Here is a 13,730-nt window from a genome sequence, read left to right on the forward strand (position 1 = left end):
CGCCTGTAGATAACCTGCCATCAACCCTGTCTTCCTATAAACAAGCATCCCCGAAATCATGTCGGTTTCCCCAGATCTGCGGCTGAAAAGCCCATCGATGTATTGTCCCAGGCAACTAATTACTGCTGCAACACATTCCTAGCAATTTCTCCTGGGAACCAGAAGACATACTACACCTATAGTTGTTCTGAGTTACTACTATAACCAGACTGTCCCCAAGATGATCCTCGCAGCTGGCGAGTCTTGTCTAAAAATCCCACTACCAGCGCATCTAAATGAGTGGATGCAGGAATTTATTACATTACACCATATACCCACGATAGGGAAACTTTTAGCCATGGGCGCATCTGCACATACGGAATGAAAAGTGACCAGATCCTCAATCCTCAAGCTAAGGTATGTCAGAGGGGTCCTCTAACTATCTCTATCCAGATCTCCGTTCCATGCACAGTCAAGATTTTCTCTGGATATCATCACTTGCTAAATCTGCTTATTTCTTAAGCCACAGAGATAATGAGCCTTAGCAAATGCGTGAGATCCATATACTGCATGGCTGGTCCCATGCGTTGCGCAAGGAGGATCGCCAAACGGCGTTGAAGGTTTGGTAAGTATCGAAGTATCTTCCACAAGTACTCCGTAGATAATTCGGTGGGAGCTCTGAATAAGCTCCTCCAATACTACCGCAACAATGACTCCTACATTTACGTAAATTCACAAGCATAGCCACTACTAGCACATGGGCAAGTCGAACAGCCGCGACTTCCGGGCACCGAAACTAACTCAGATGGCATTGTCAGCAACTCTAACCAAGTTGCTATGCTTGTAAGTGGACGAGGCTGCTATGATTTTACTGAACCGCGTAAAATAACACTGGTGCAACTATGTACTTGGAATCCTATTGGGAAGTGGTGGTGGCTCAGGCAGTCAGGCCTAAGATCTAGATAATAGACTAAGGTAATTGTTCCAGAAAAGTCGCTCGCCAAGGCATGCATGGGGCGGAGTACTCCGCCACGAGGATGGCTTCTAGAAGACTGCCAATCGAAGAAATGGAATGACAGGGAGATCTACCAAGTCTGAGTGTCTGACTGGCAGACCACGCCAAAACCATTCACTTGAGCATTACGAAATGCATTGTTGTGGAGGAAACCGAAAGCCTTGAAGGAGAGAAGAACACGATCATGGTAGAGGACGATGTATGATACCGAGGACAGAGGTAGATGTACTCTGTGGAACTCACCGGTATATCTACTTGTATGTTGTTTCAGACTTGAATATGAGACAAGAATGCTTCCTAGTGCTGGTGGTAAAGGCATGCTCCTGGATCAGTAGTCAGACACATCCTACAAGTTCTAAACAGAATTATGCTGTCGTCAAAGTTGCTACAAGCAAATGAGGGGCAAAATGCTTCAGCAATGGATGGTGTGGTTGGCAGAATCATTGCTAATCAACAAAGAAATATCGTAGGAGATCATAATCATATTGACTACTGTGATTGACAATTTGATTATATCAATGAGAAACTAATAAAAGAGTGAATCAGTAGGGGTTAAGGAGGATAGTGAAGATAACAAAAAGGATAGGTAGATGGGATAGATGATATTAGTGTTGGGGAGTCATTGAGAAACTGTGAACTTCCAGTCCACATTGAAGGACCTGAGATTATTAATCTTGTCATTTCTGAGTACATCAAGATCCATGGTTTGCTTGCGAGAGAGCTGTGGTAACCTCAGGCAGGGCCAGGTACCGTCTTCAAGGCAGTAGGGCACCCATGGATCAGATCCGACTTTTCTACTCCACCAGTCCCAGACACTCAACGTATCGAAACCTCATGAATGAAACACAATGAATGAGGCTCAAAGGAGCCTGGTGATCATCAGTGAACAGTGCCCAATACGAGTCTCGACATCCAAGATGAAGGATGCTAGATGGCAAGGAGAAGGCGGATTACTCGGGCGCAATCCTCAGCCACTGTCTTTGTCAGTGTCAGTGATGAAGTCATGACTAGTGGGACCTCTCTATCTTCAGATCACAATATAAATACGGAGCCGATCTAAGGAAGACTTTTGAGACTGCTATCACATATATTTATTGTTCTATTGACAATTACTGCTCTTTTGGTTTTTGGTAAGAGTTGATTCTCAGGGTTGACAGCGTGAGATCGACTGTGCTTGTCAGTCAGCGAGTCACATCGCCTTGTCTCGTCTTGGGACCTCATCACTTGCAGACAAAGTTGCAGCACTACTAAGGTAGGTACTTGACGCTACTGTACGTACCTCTGATTGCAGTTGGATCTGTCTTTTCTTCCCTCACTCTTGCCTTCAATATCATCATCATATCATCCTTTTCATCAACTCTACCACCTGCATCATCACATCGCCTCCTCGTCTCACGTATCTTATCTTCCATCTTTCTTTTTTTAATTCTTGTTGTACATCAGCCCCCGCGTCCTTCAGTCATCTCCATCAAGATACCCCTCTTTGTGGCTACCCTACCGATACTGGCACTTAGCATCCCTCATTGAATCTTTATTCTTTTCTTCATCGAATACCTTTTCATACCTTATCCTTGCGCCTCTTGACTTCTTGGCACTTGACTCGACGCCCGACAGCCCGTGTCTTCCGTCAGCCTTGTCCCTCAGCCTGATTGATCGTCAGCGCTGATTCTTCCCCACTTCGCTTTCCTTGCCCCCCTCTCTCTTCCAGGCACTTCTATTCCTCTTTTCGTTCCCTTCGTTTAAGTCGACTTTCTCCTTTGCTCTCATCTCCTATCTCCATATACTCGTACTTCTGTTTCCCTTGTCGCCGTGAACGAATTTCTTCCTCATGTCATCTTACATTTACAGAGAACGCGAGCGAGATCGCGAGTGGGACGAGCCTCGTTCCTCCACCGTGTCAATCAAGCGTTACGTCATCCCTCCAGAGGAGGATCGAGAGCGCGAATTTGTCTACCGTCGCGAAGACGCCGTCACTGGTGATCGAGAATTGGTAATCCGTCGCTCTACCGAGCGCGAAGAACCCGTCATGGTGCAACGTTACGAGCGAGAGATCGACTATGACTCGCGCCCGTACGACTACCGCTCCGAAAGAGACTACTATGATGGTGAGTACCAATGTCTGAATTCCGGCCCGAGTAAATCTGACACTTATGTAGCGCGAGGTCCCCTCATTGTTCACCCCCGTGAATCCGACTATGAGGTTGTCCAGCGGTCCGAGGTAGAACGGGAACCGGCTTACTACTATCATCGCCGGGTCCGCGAATATGACGACGACCGTCGCCTTCGTCGCGAGCTCAGCCCTGGAGACTCCATCTCTCAGACCAGTCGTCGTCGGGACGACCAAGACTACAGCAGTGATGATAGCATGGTCTATATTCGTAAAGAGACCCGCGAATACGACGATCACCCCCATCATCGACGCCACCTCGCGGAGGGTGCTTTGGTCGGCATCGGCGCTGCAGAACTGATTCGCAACCATCGAAAGAAGGAAGGTGACGAGGTGTCTTCGGGCATCAGCCGTCTCGGCCACGACGTGGGTGCCGGCGCCTTGGGCGCTGTTGCCGTGAGTGCTGCTTCGCGCGCACGCGATTACTATCGCAGCAAGAGCCGTCACCGCTCCCACTCATTTGATGAGGATCGCAGCTCCCGTCATCATCACCATCATCACCACAGCCATAGCCATAGCCGCCACAGCCGTCGCAGCCGCAGTCGCAGCCGCTCGCACTCTCGCTCTCGTGCCAAGACATTGACCGAGATTGGCCTTGGTGCCGCTGCCATTGCCGGTGCTATGGCTCTGGCTCGTAAGAAGTCGACTAGCGACAGACGAAGCCGCTCCCGACACCGCCGGTCCTCCAGTGCCATTGGAACCGGAAAAGATGCCGAGGGTCGGAAACGCAGCCAATCTCGGATTCGAAAACATATGGCAGAAGCTGGCTTGGCTGGTGCTGCAGTGGCCGGTCTGGTAGAGAGAGCTCGCAGCCGGTCGCGCTCTCGAAAAGGGTCCCGATCCCACAGCCGACTCAGACAAGCGCTCCCTGTGGTTGCGGCCGGGCTCGGAACCGCAGCCGTCACCGGCCTGTACGAAAAGAACAAGGAGAAGAAGGAAGCGGAGGGGAAGCGGAGGGAGCGACGTCGTTCCAGATCTCGAAGCAGGGCCCCGTCCGAGGCCTACCCAGATCCCGCCCGCGATTCGGCTGGTCTGATCGAGTACGGCGAACATCCGGTTACCGGGAGTATCCCTGCAGCCCATTACTACGGCCGGCCTGCCAGCCAGCAGGGTTACTACTCAGATGCTTCTGACCGAGTAGCCAGGGACGCAGCAGGATTCCGTGGTCGCAGTCGGAGCCGCAGTCGCAGCCGAGGCGGCAGGAATAGCACCAGCTCCTCTGATACCGACAGAGATGGTCATCGACGACGAAGCAGCCGTCGTCGCAAGCATGGAAGCCGTTCCCGTGAATTGGCCGAAGCCGCTTTGGCTGCCACTGGAGTTGGCTATGCCGCTCACAAGTACAAGCAGAACAGGGATCGCAAGAAGGAAGAGAGAGAACGGTCGAGTAAGTCTAGCTCGATAAATACACTGACGAGCTGCTGATTCGGGAGACTAACGCACTTTCTAGAATACGACGATGACTCGTACCCTTCATCGTACCCTTCAGACCTTCCATACCCGCCGTCGCCCCTGCCGCCGACACATCCTGTAGAGAATCAGTCCTATCCCAACTCCAACTACTTCCCTCCACCTCCCGGCTCTACACCGACCCCCGCCGCTCCCCCCGCCCCATATAATCCGGCCGATTACCCTCCTCCACCAGGTGCAGTCCCTCCAGCTCAATCTTACGGTTATCCCCCCGAGCCAGGACCGGACCGGTATGCACCTCGGCCCCGGAGGGCGGATGAGAATGTGAGTGCTGCATGGAACTCTCCCCCCTCTACTGCCCAGTATCCCATGCATGATGGTGGGTCTAGGGACAAAATTAAATCTCTTGACATTCAAGGAACTTGTCGCTAATCAGGACCGCTCAGGTGTAGATAAACCTCCGTCACTGTTGAGAACACCGCGTCCACATACCCCCAGAGATCGCGCACGCGCAGCCAGTCAACCCCCTCAGCCCAAGTCCGTTGCCTTTGACCTCAACGCGGAGGAGCGCCCCATCGACCCTGGTTATGAAACGGACGATAGCGACTCCACCATCGACTCTTCTACTGCCCATCATCATCATCGTGATCGTCATCGTTCCTCCAACACCTCCTCTGCCCACCGGCGCTGCCATTCTTCCTCCGATCCCTACGTTACCCCCCGAAAATCCCAATTTCAACCCAGCTCAACCCCAGCCAAGGGCAATCGTCCCCGCCCCTCCAAAGACAATGATACTTCCAATCCGCAGGAGCCGGATTCCGACTCCACCCTCGACCTGCCTGACCGGTTCGACTCACAGGGCCGACTGCTTCCAGAGCGGGACGATCACCCGCTGGTAGATGGGCTTGAGCAATTACTTCGTGGGATCAACAGGGTGTTTGTCTAGGGGCTTTTGTATCCTTGGTTCCTGTCTTTTTCCTGTCCTTCTTGATCCATGCTTTTCGGTTTCTGTTACTTTTGGGTGGCTTTCTGATTTTGTTTCTGCTGTGATTTGTAATACCTTGTTATTTTGCCATGTTATGACCTGATACGATATCGAGATGCCCTAATGACCATGCTTATGCTTGATGTTATGATGAGGTTTACATAGAATGCCAAACCAAACAATACCGTCAAAATAAACTCAAGAGATATATGTACCGAGCTGATATTGATAAGGGTAATGTATATACACATACACACATGGACATGGTCGCTTCCAAGAGCGAAGAAAAACGGAGAAAAGAAAGAAAGAAAATGACCATCCACCCGAGCAAGTTTTCTAAAACTAAACCTATCTTTTCTAATCAAACAATCTCCCTGCTGGACGCAATGTGCCGAGGAATCAAGCCAAAAGTCATATCGAAGCGCCGCGCTGATGCATCCCATATTCGATGTTTCTGTTCTCACAATCGAAAATAAAGACAATATGAAGAAAAAAAAAAAAAAAATCCATGCTCTTTGCTCTTTTCCGTATTGCTGTCGTTTCATGAGGTGAATATATCAAAGTCATCACACGTGAAGCGGAACCAACAGACCAAAAAAAAAGGTCCTGTCAGATCAAAATGAGGACGAGGGAAACTGTTCGACAAAAGGAAAGAAAAGGGGTATATCTCAAAAGGAGTGACATCAAACGGATCCAAAAGTCAGGACTGACGGTACCTGATTCAAAGAGGGGATCCCAAATGGGAAAGAGAGATATCACCGTCCATGGAGAAGCTAAAAAAGGCATGTCTTACACAGCCCAACTTGACATGTTTGTGGCCGTTTCCTGGTCCAAATTCAAGGATTATACAACTGAAAATAGGCCGAGGACAACTAGCCAGAGCTCATACCAATAGAATGAGACCTGCATCCGATTTGTGGACAATCACCGAGGAGGATGAAAAATCATGATCGCTGGCATCTGTCCGACCCTGAACTATTATTAGGCTGTGAAGGCTCGCGCCACTAGTTCAAGTGTCTTTCGGACACCTCCCGAGGACCGGCTGTCTGAGTATTTCAAACTGCGATCAGATAAGCTGCGACGGTACGCCCTTGATGTGGATATTGAAACTGTGTCATTCTTTCCGGAACCAGGGTCGGGCGTATCATCGTTGTCATCATTGGGCACCACCTTTACGCTAGAGCTCACAGGCGACGAGTAGTACCTAGAGCTCAAGGGCAGTTGATACTTGATGACACCACGAACAATCAGCTCAAAAGGATGCTGAAGCACCCGCTCCCACCGCTCCGTGCCGCCTTCCTCGGTTCTGTTTCCGGGTCGAGCGAGGCGGATCTGGCTTTTGGAAGTAGTGGGTACGTGATTCCATGGAGACGGCTCGAACGCGAGGGGCGAATCGAAGTGGAAAACACGGCCTAGCAGCATGGTCTGAGGATCACCAGCAGGGTCGGTTGGTATGGGATCGGTACCCTTGTCGACGCCTCCATTGAGGGACTCTCTGGCAAGAACATCCCGCGTGCATTCGGTATCCCTGTCACAGCGAGCAAGTTGAGCCATTTCCGCTCGCTTCCTGCTTCGTTCGATGCGAGGAAACTCATCCTGATCTGAGCCGTGATCCCGCCAGAGTTTGTCCGTTCCCACAAATCGGCTTCTGGCGAAGATGTTCACGTCCATATCATCGACAGCCACAGGAAAAAGATTGGGGTTCACGGCCTGAACACTGAGGTCCAACATAATCTCTTGCTCCGAAGCGAGCACGTTCTGGATGGCAAGGACTTGCACGTCCACTAGTGGCTTTGTAATCCCGACGATGAACGAGGTGGCGCCTCCAATGACCAAAAACAGCAAGAGGCCAATGATGAGACAAATACCGTAGCGTGAAAAATAACTGCGTTGCCGTTGTTGCATATACTCCATTTGACGCAAACTGGCACTGCCGGGGCGTCGACCGCCATGCCGGCTTCGTGAGACACGTGTCGACCCGACCAGAGGCGTGCGCTCATCATCCGCGCCTTCTGCATCAAAATCGTAAGGATACATATCGTCCGTCTTCTTTGACCCATTGATCGTGCGATAATTCGGAAGTCCACGCGAGTTCGCATGCCTTGACTGTCGAAGTCCACTGCCAATGAAATGCCGAGGCGACTTGGGATGTGCCTGAGACTGCGGGAACGGCGAGTCATTGTCAAACAGGGACGGATATCCGTTGTTGTTGCGTCCATACCGCCCGATATGGTGGTGCCGGGGAGTGTGCGTGCCGTTATCTACCCTGGAAAGAGGACGGCCGCTTTCGTCCCCAGCATCCCCGTCCACACTACTGGTGTATGTATTATTTGTGAATTTCATGCTGCGTTTACCGGTAACGCTGTGCGTTGAGTCTCTCATGCTATGTCGCGCCCGACCTGCCAGCTGGTCGACTTGGCTTGCCATAGACGTTGCACTGGGTGTGCGGGAATGATACCGGTTCTGCCGGACCGGATATGGGTCTGGGGGATTGGACTCGTAGACAAACGTTTCATCAGAGTCGGAGACGTCGGCCTCATCGACCGCGCTGGCCACTTTCGCTTCAAAGATATCAGCTTTGGAAGATGCGGCGCCGCTGGTGAGGGCAGCAGGTTTGCGAGTTTTCCGTTTTTCCTTTCTCGGACGAATGGTCTCCGTACTCGGCTTCATCCGCAAAGTGCCGCTGTCTACCCGGCCTGAATTGCCACGTTCGCCCGGTACCACGCCAAGAGAAACCTGGGGAATCGAGGTCACCGTCTCGGTCTCGACAATCATGTTGCGGACCGACCCTTCTGCCGGTTTCCCGCGAGCACCGCTCAACGAGGTGGTGGAGCGCTTCGGCATGAGGGACTCGGATCCTCTGGTACCCGTGGATACCCAACGACGAGTGTCTTCCATGCGCTCTGAGCTTTTGTTTCCGCCACTGTCACTTCCACTCTCGACATTGTTATTATGTCTGGACGCCTTTGGGGTTGTGTCTTCATCGATCTTTTGCAGCTTGGGCTCCTCCGGCAGAGGCTGGTTCAGAATAGTATCGGCCGACGGTGTCGAGGGATCGCTGGTCATCTCCTCTACGGTCTCGAGGGCAGACCCGGGCGCATTGATGCGGCTGCTCACGTTGCGAGGTGCACTCCGATCTCCTCTGGCGGCAAAGTCGTCGGACGGCGGCAAGGATCGCTTGCTCGAGGTATTCGGAGGGGTAGAGCCCCATAACGGCATGTTGCTAGATTTTTCTGGGCTGGGAACATTGGTGGACGGTTCGACATTCGGGGAGGCGCTCAGCACAAGAGGCTTGCTGGGCTGGGAGAGCGCTCTTTGCACAGCGGTCGCGGTAGGAACTGGTATGGACCGTTGCGGACTACGATCCTGACTGTTCCGGCGTGACCTGGAACTGCGAGGTGCCGACGTCGGGTTGCGTGCACGACGGGAGGAACGAACGGGGGAGGATTCGCGCGAAGAGAGGGCGGAATTCGTGGTAGAGGGAGGGGCCGAAATGGCGGGAACTGCAGACGATAGTTTTGGTAGCTGGGCCAGAACGGATGCCTGTGTTTGAGATTTAAATGCAGAACGTGGCATTTCCACCATATCGCTTTCACTCGCAGACCGCCGGGATGCAAATGAGGCAGCCTCATCATCGTCTTGGGCCAGGCTGGGTCCACCAGAGGAACCATCGGGGTAGGGCGACCTCTCGGACTCCGCTGCCATGGTCCTCTGTCGAGTCAGAATATGCTGACACGGTATTGACAAGTCAGGAGATCCGAGAGGGTACCACTAAGCTAGGGAGGAGCAAAAAAAGAAGGTTGGAGAAAAGGAAAGGGAAAAAAGCCCGGTGGGACAGGTAATAATGTTGACCAGCGGGAAAGTGTAGGGGGATCGAATAATGGGGCGATCGCCTGCCGTACAGAAGAAGGAAAAAGACACGTTAGTGTTAACACGGTAAGGTAGATGAAATCAAACGACGAATAGATAGACGAAGACCAAGGCCATTATGAGTTATGAGTTATGACAACTCATGGAGAGACGGTCCAGCCCCTGGGGGTCTGTTACAGTGATGTGACACCATTATGTAAAATTACCCGCGGACTTAGGGAGGATGACGGCGACGAGATGGTATTATTATTACCTTGGCGGTCATCATGACCTCATCTGCGTCCGACTGCCCAGTTTTTCCACACAAAGAAGGAAGAAAGAGGGAAGAAGGATCCAGGAAGTTTCGATAAATCGATACCGCTATGAAAACTAGTAGAAACAGAGCAAGTCGTAGGCACCTAACTTGATCAGAAGACGGGTTGGATGGAACGTCTAGAACTAGCTCTGTCCCCTCCACAACTGACTGCTTTGCTTCACTGTGGGATGTTGTTGCATGTCTCCCTCTCTCTTTGCTGTGTTCCTTTCCATCCATCGTAGTCATCTCGTGGAGGCTTTGTCTTCATCGCCTTGTTCATCATCTTCCGAACCCTTGAATCCGTCTTCTAATCTCCTCCCTCGCTTTCTACGCACCTTGTCTCTCCGCCATTCCGATCGGTGACGAGTCCGGTCTTTCCCACGCTACCTAACCATTGTTCCTTGACGTGGGCGGCTACCATTGGATCTCGTCTCTTCCCTCCCCTGACTGGCCGATCGTGGACGGGTGCGCTACCGCTACCGGCTTTTTACCTTCACTTCTATTGATCGAATTTCAACGTCCTCGTTTTGCCTGCATCTTTCCCTTTCAACCTAACTCCCGTCCCTTTTCCACACCGGCTTGGATTATTATTGCCACTGCGAAGACTAAATTCCTTGCGTTCCAACTTCCCCCTGCACTTGTTCACCTGCTACTGGCGAGGTCTGCCTTGCCGAGATCAGTCATCCATCACTCAACAAACCGACACGGGCGTGTGCGGAGTTGCTGATGCTCAAGTGATCCAGACGCTGATCAGTCAAGCAACATTGCGGTCTGCAGAGGTTGCTGGCAGAATGGGACCATGACCATATTGGTGGAATCGATTCCGATCTCGCCGGAGTACGCAGGTAGGCAGCCATATTATTGTTTTGATTTTTATACAACCTTGTGTTGGACTAGAGATACTATATAAAACGGGTAGCTGGATAATGAAGCAATCATTTCTCCAAACATGGAAACATGGAACAAAGCAGACAACGGAGAGCCCTTCTATACAAACAGAGCACACATCGACCCCAAAATCCACCACCCATCTATCCAACAGTGACCTGTGCAATCCGTAATAAATACCAGGATATCTCTTCAGAGAACAATATACACATTCAGGGTATCATGTTTCATCGTCATAGCTCTGCGCCGAGCCGATCGTAACATCGCCACCTAGACGATCTTGTAGACTCGCTTTGCAATCAGGAAGGAAGCAAAAGCGAAGAAGATCAGGCCTCCAGTAACTATTCAAGGCAATGTCAGTTCACATGACCATCTCATAGATTCCCCGAAAGAGAGCATGATGCAAGGAGTCCTTACTTGACCAAAACCACCACAAGTTATCTATGTCTTGACCGGGAACCTTGACGTTCATCCCCCACATACCGCAGATGATGTTCATGGGAAGCACAATTGTTCCGAGAACGGTAAGCTTCCCAAGAACATCTGCTGTCTGCTCTTGTCGTTCATTCATCAAGATGTTGATTTGGGCTAGATAGTTCGAATGCGCTCGTGACAGTAGCCTGTGAGACCGGTTAGCTGGCTCCATCTCCGGATGCAACGCACTCGCTGGGAAAGACTCACGTCTCGTAGTAGGTCAGGCTGCTAGTCATAGTCATAATGTGATCTTGGATATCTCCCAAATACAGCCCAATCTCGGATTTCGGCGCCACTTCCCAATGCTCGTTGCATCGCTTAGCGAACCCCTTCACAACGTCTGCCTTGTTGCTGAGCAATCGGTACATCCCCATGACTTTCTTACGGCATTCTCCCACGCGTCGCAGCATCTCGCCGGGAGCCGGTGGTTCTGGCTCATCCTCCTCATCCTCTCGGCGGTTGGGAGGGTTGTCATTGTTGGAATCCATGGGACGCCCAGGAGAGTGCATCTTCATGATCTTCTCATCGATCTCGTCTACTTCATCCTCAATAGACTGGATCAGCGGACCAAAAACATCCGTGATGTCATCGATCAGCGCATATGAGATCCAGTCGGAACTGAGGATCAGATAATCCATCAACTGGCGGATACGCCGGCGAACGTTCGCCGGGTGCGGTGTCTGCGAGAAATGGAAGCTCAAGATCCCCTCCCGGAAAACGACGATGTACATGTTCACCGGCTGCAAGTAATTCTCGCTGTTGGGATCCTGCTCAAAGGTCCGATAGTTGACAAAGTAGTAGCTTCGGAATAGCTCGACCTTCTCACGCGCCTCCTGCATCATGATATCCTCGGCCGTCAGGGCGTGGATCCCAAATGCCTTGGCAATCACGCGCATTTCCGCATCTGTCGGAGAGAGAACATCCAGCCAGAAGGTCGGACGAGGCCCAAATTTCTTAGGCTTCGGTGGTGAGACTTTGCGCGCCGGTGAAGCTTCAACTGATGTGCGCGCCTCGGACATGCCTTCGCTGATTACGGACATACCATGCTGCATCTTTGGGCCAGTGGCAGCGTTCCCATTGTGTAAACCGGCCTGTGCCGCCCTGGGTTCTTCCGCCTTGACGTTGTCCTGGCCATTGTGGTTGCAGTCGGTGAAATGGTCACTGTGAATGTTTTCGTCCTCAATGTCCTCCTCATCAGACGAAACCTCCAGTTCCGGAGGATCGGGGATGAATAACTCCCGGAAACTACCACCGGGCTGCACCAGCTCGGATATGCTTTGGGCATGAATGGTACTCTGAAACTCCTCGTTAAAATAAGTGAATCGATACGGCGCCTCGTCTTCCTCGCGCCGCCACACTCGGTACTGAGGTCTCAGTCGGCCCTCAATGAGCACGGGCTCGCTGATCTTTTTGGCGCGAAGCACGCCAGTCCGTTCCTCCTTCTCCTCCCGACTCCATTCCTCCAGAACAGACAAATCCGGCCATTCCTTGGTTCTCCGCCGCCGCCGAGCGTCCTCGCGGGACGTTCTCCGTGCATCCTCCTCGGCGAGCTCTGAGGCCTCTTCGATCGGAAAGCAAACATCCTCCTCAACCGGTAATGCGATAGTGCGGCGCCGACGAAGAGCCTCGTGAGGCGGAAGTTGTGGTGAACTGGGGGAGGACTGAGTAGAAGGCTTCGGTTGGGTGGAACGACCGTCCACGTCAATTACCATGTCATTGGGCCGAGCGCCCGCCTGGTTGCGATTATCAATCGATTTGGCGAGAGCAAAGTCAAAGTCTGCACCCGTGACCACCGCATCGTCGTAGTTCATCTCACCTCCCAGCTTCGGTGAGCTCGGGATGGAAGGAGGGTTATTAATGTCATAATCTCGATCAGGATCAGAAGTCGTGTGACCACGAGGAGAGCATCGGGACGAAGTTGACTGCACAGAGGTACGTCGCTGGCGCGATGCAAAGGGGCTTGCCTTGGCATCCGTTCCGTACCACGATTTGTTGTTATGATGGCCTGAAGATGGTCGTATCAACGGCGTATGATCATCTATTCCGTCTGATCCATCGCTGTCGTCTCCAGCATGGAAGGCCCTGGTACCGGAGGGTGTACCGCGAGAAGCTAAATCGGTAGAACGAGGCGGAATCGTCATGGATCCAGGTCGAAAGGACTGTGCCAGCCGGCTTTCTCTCCGTGGCCGCATCATGGGTTGATTTCTGCATAGATTTACGAAGGCGCATATCAGCGATGTGGAAAATGACGCGATATCCCCCCAATTGAAAATTAAACTTACCGATGATCCAGCAGAGCTTCACTCTCCAAGCTTGTACTGCTCAAATCCCTTCCCAGATTGTAGAATGGAAGCGCCGGTCGAGAATGGGGCTGATCCCCCGCTATCATGGCCTCCTCAGCACCCGAGACCGCAGTCGCAGGATGGGATTCTTCAGGCGCAAGAAAGGACTGCCGGCGATTGCGACGCTTTCGATGACGGTTCTTTCTCCGCTTCGGCTTGTTCGTCGCAGGTCGACCCTCCGATGCTGTGTCGTGATGGGTCTGTGGGGCTAATGTCTCGTAGCCCCCGGAGCTACGATAAGCTCCTGTCGCCGCAGCCGTCTCGGTCGGCTGACCATTGCTTCGCGACGACTTGCCAGAAGACAT

General features: G+C 52.1%; 3 protein-coding genes across 3 annotated transcripts; 1 reads left to right on the plus strand and 2 right to left on the minus strand.

The window, feature by feature from the left end:
* Window positions 1-2,822: 2,822 nt before the first annotated feature.
* Window positions 2,823-5,517, plus strand: Aspvir_001007 (DUF3824 domain-containing protein; the record flags this gene model as incomplete). Its single annotated transcript, XM_043266137.1, has 4 exons — window positions 2,823-3,099; window positions 3,151-4,548; window positions 4,612-4,950; window positions 5,018-5,517. The coding sequence occupies 4 exons, from the start codon at window positions 2,823-2,825 to the stop codon at window positions 5,515-5,517; spliced, it is 2,514 nt and encodes an 837-aa protein (XP_043122072.1).
* A 1,020-nt stretch (window positions 5,518-6,537) lies between these two features.
* Window positions 6,538-9,261, minus strand: Aspvir_001008 (putative phospholipid metabolism enzyme regulator; the record flags this gene model as incomplete). Its single annotated transcript, XM_043266138.1, has 1 exon — window positions 6,538-9,261. The coding sequence occupies one exon, from the start codon at window positions 9,259-9,261 to the stop codon at window positions 6,538-6,540; it is 2,724 nt and encodes a 907-aa protein (XP_043122073.1).
* Window positions 9,262-10,879: 1,618 nt separating this feature from the next.
* Window positions 10,880-13,730, minus strand: Aspvir_001009 (magnesium transporter CorA family protein; the record flags this gene model as incomplete). The annotated part of the gene is made up of 4 exons (XM_043266139.1): window positions 10,880-10,950; window positions 11,027-11,229; window positions 11,291-13,288; window positions 13,366-13,730. 4 exons carry the CDS (start codon window positions 13,728-13,730, stop codon window positions 10,880-10,882), a joined length of 2,637 nt encoding a protein of 878 aa, XP_043122074.1.

The sequence above is a fragment of the Aspergillus viridinutans genome (assembly GCF_018404265.1).
Source record: "Aspergillus viridinutans IFM 47045 DNA, scaffold_1, whole genome shotgun sequence".
Taxonomy (NCBI): Eukaryota; Fungi; Ascomycota; class Eurotiomycetes; order Eurotiales; family Aspergillaceae; genus Aspergillus; species Aspergillus viridinutans.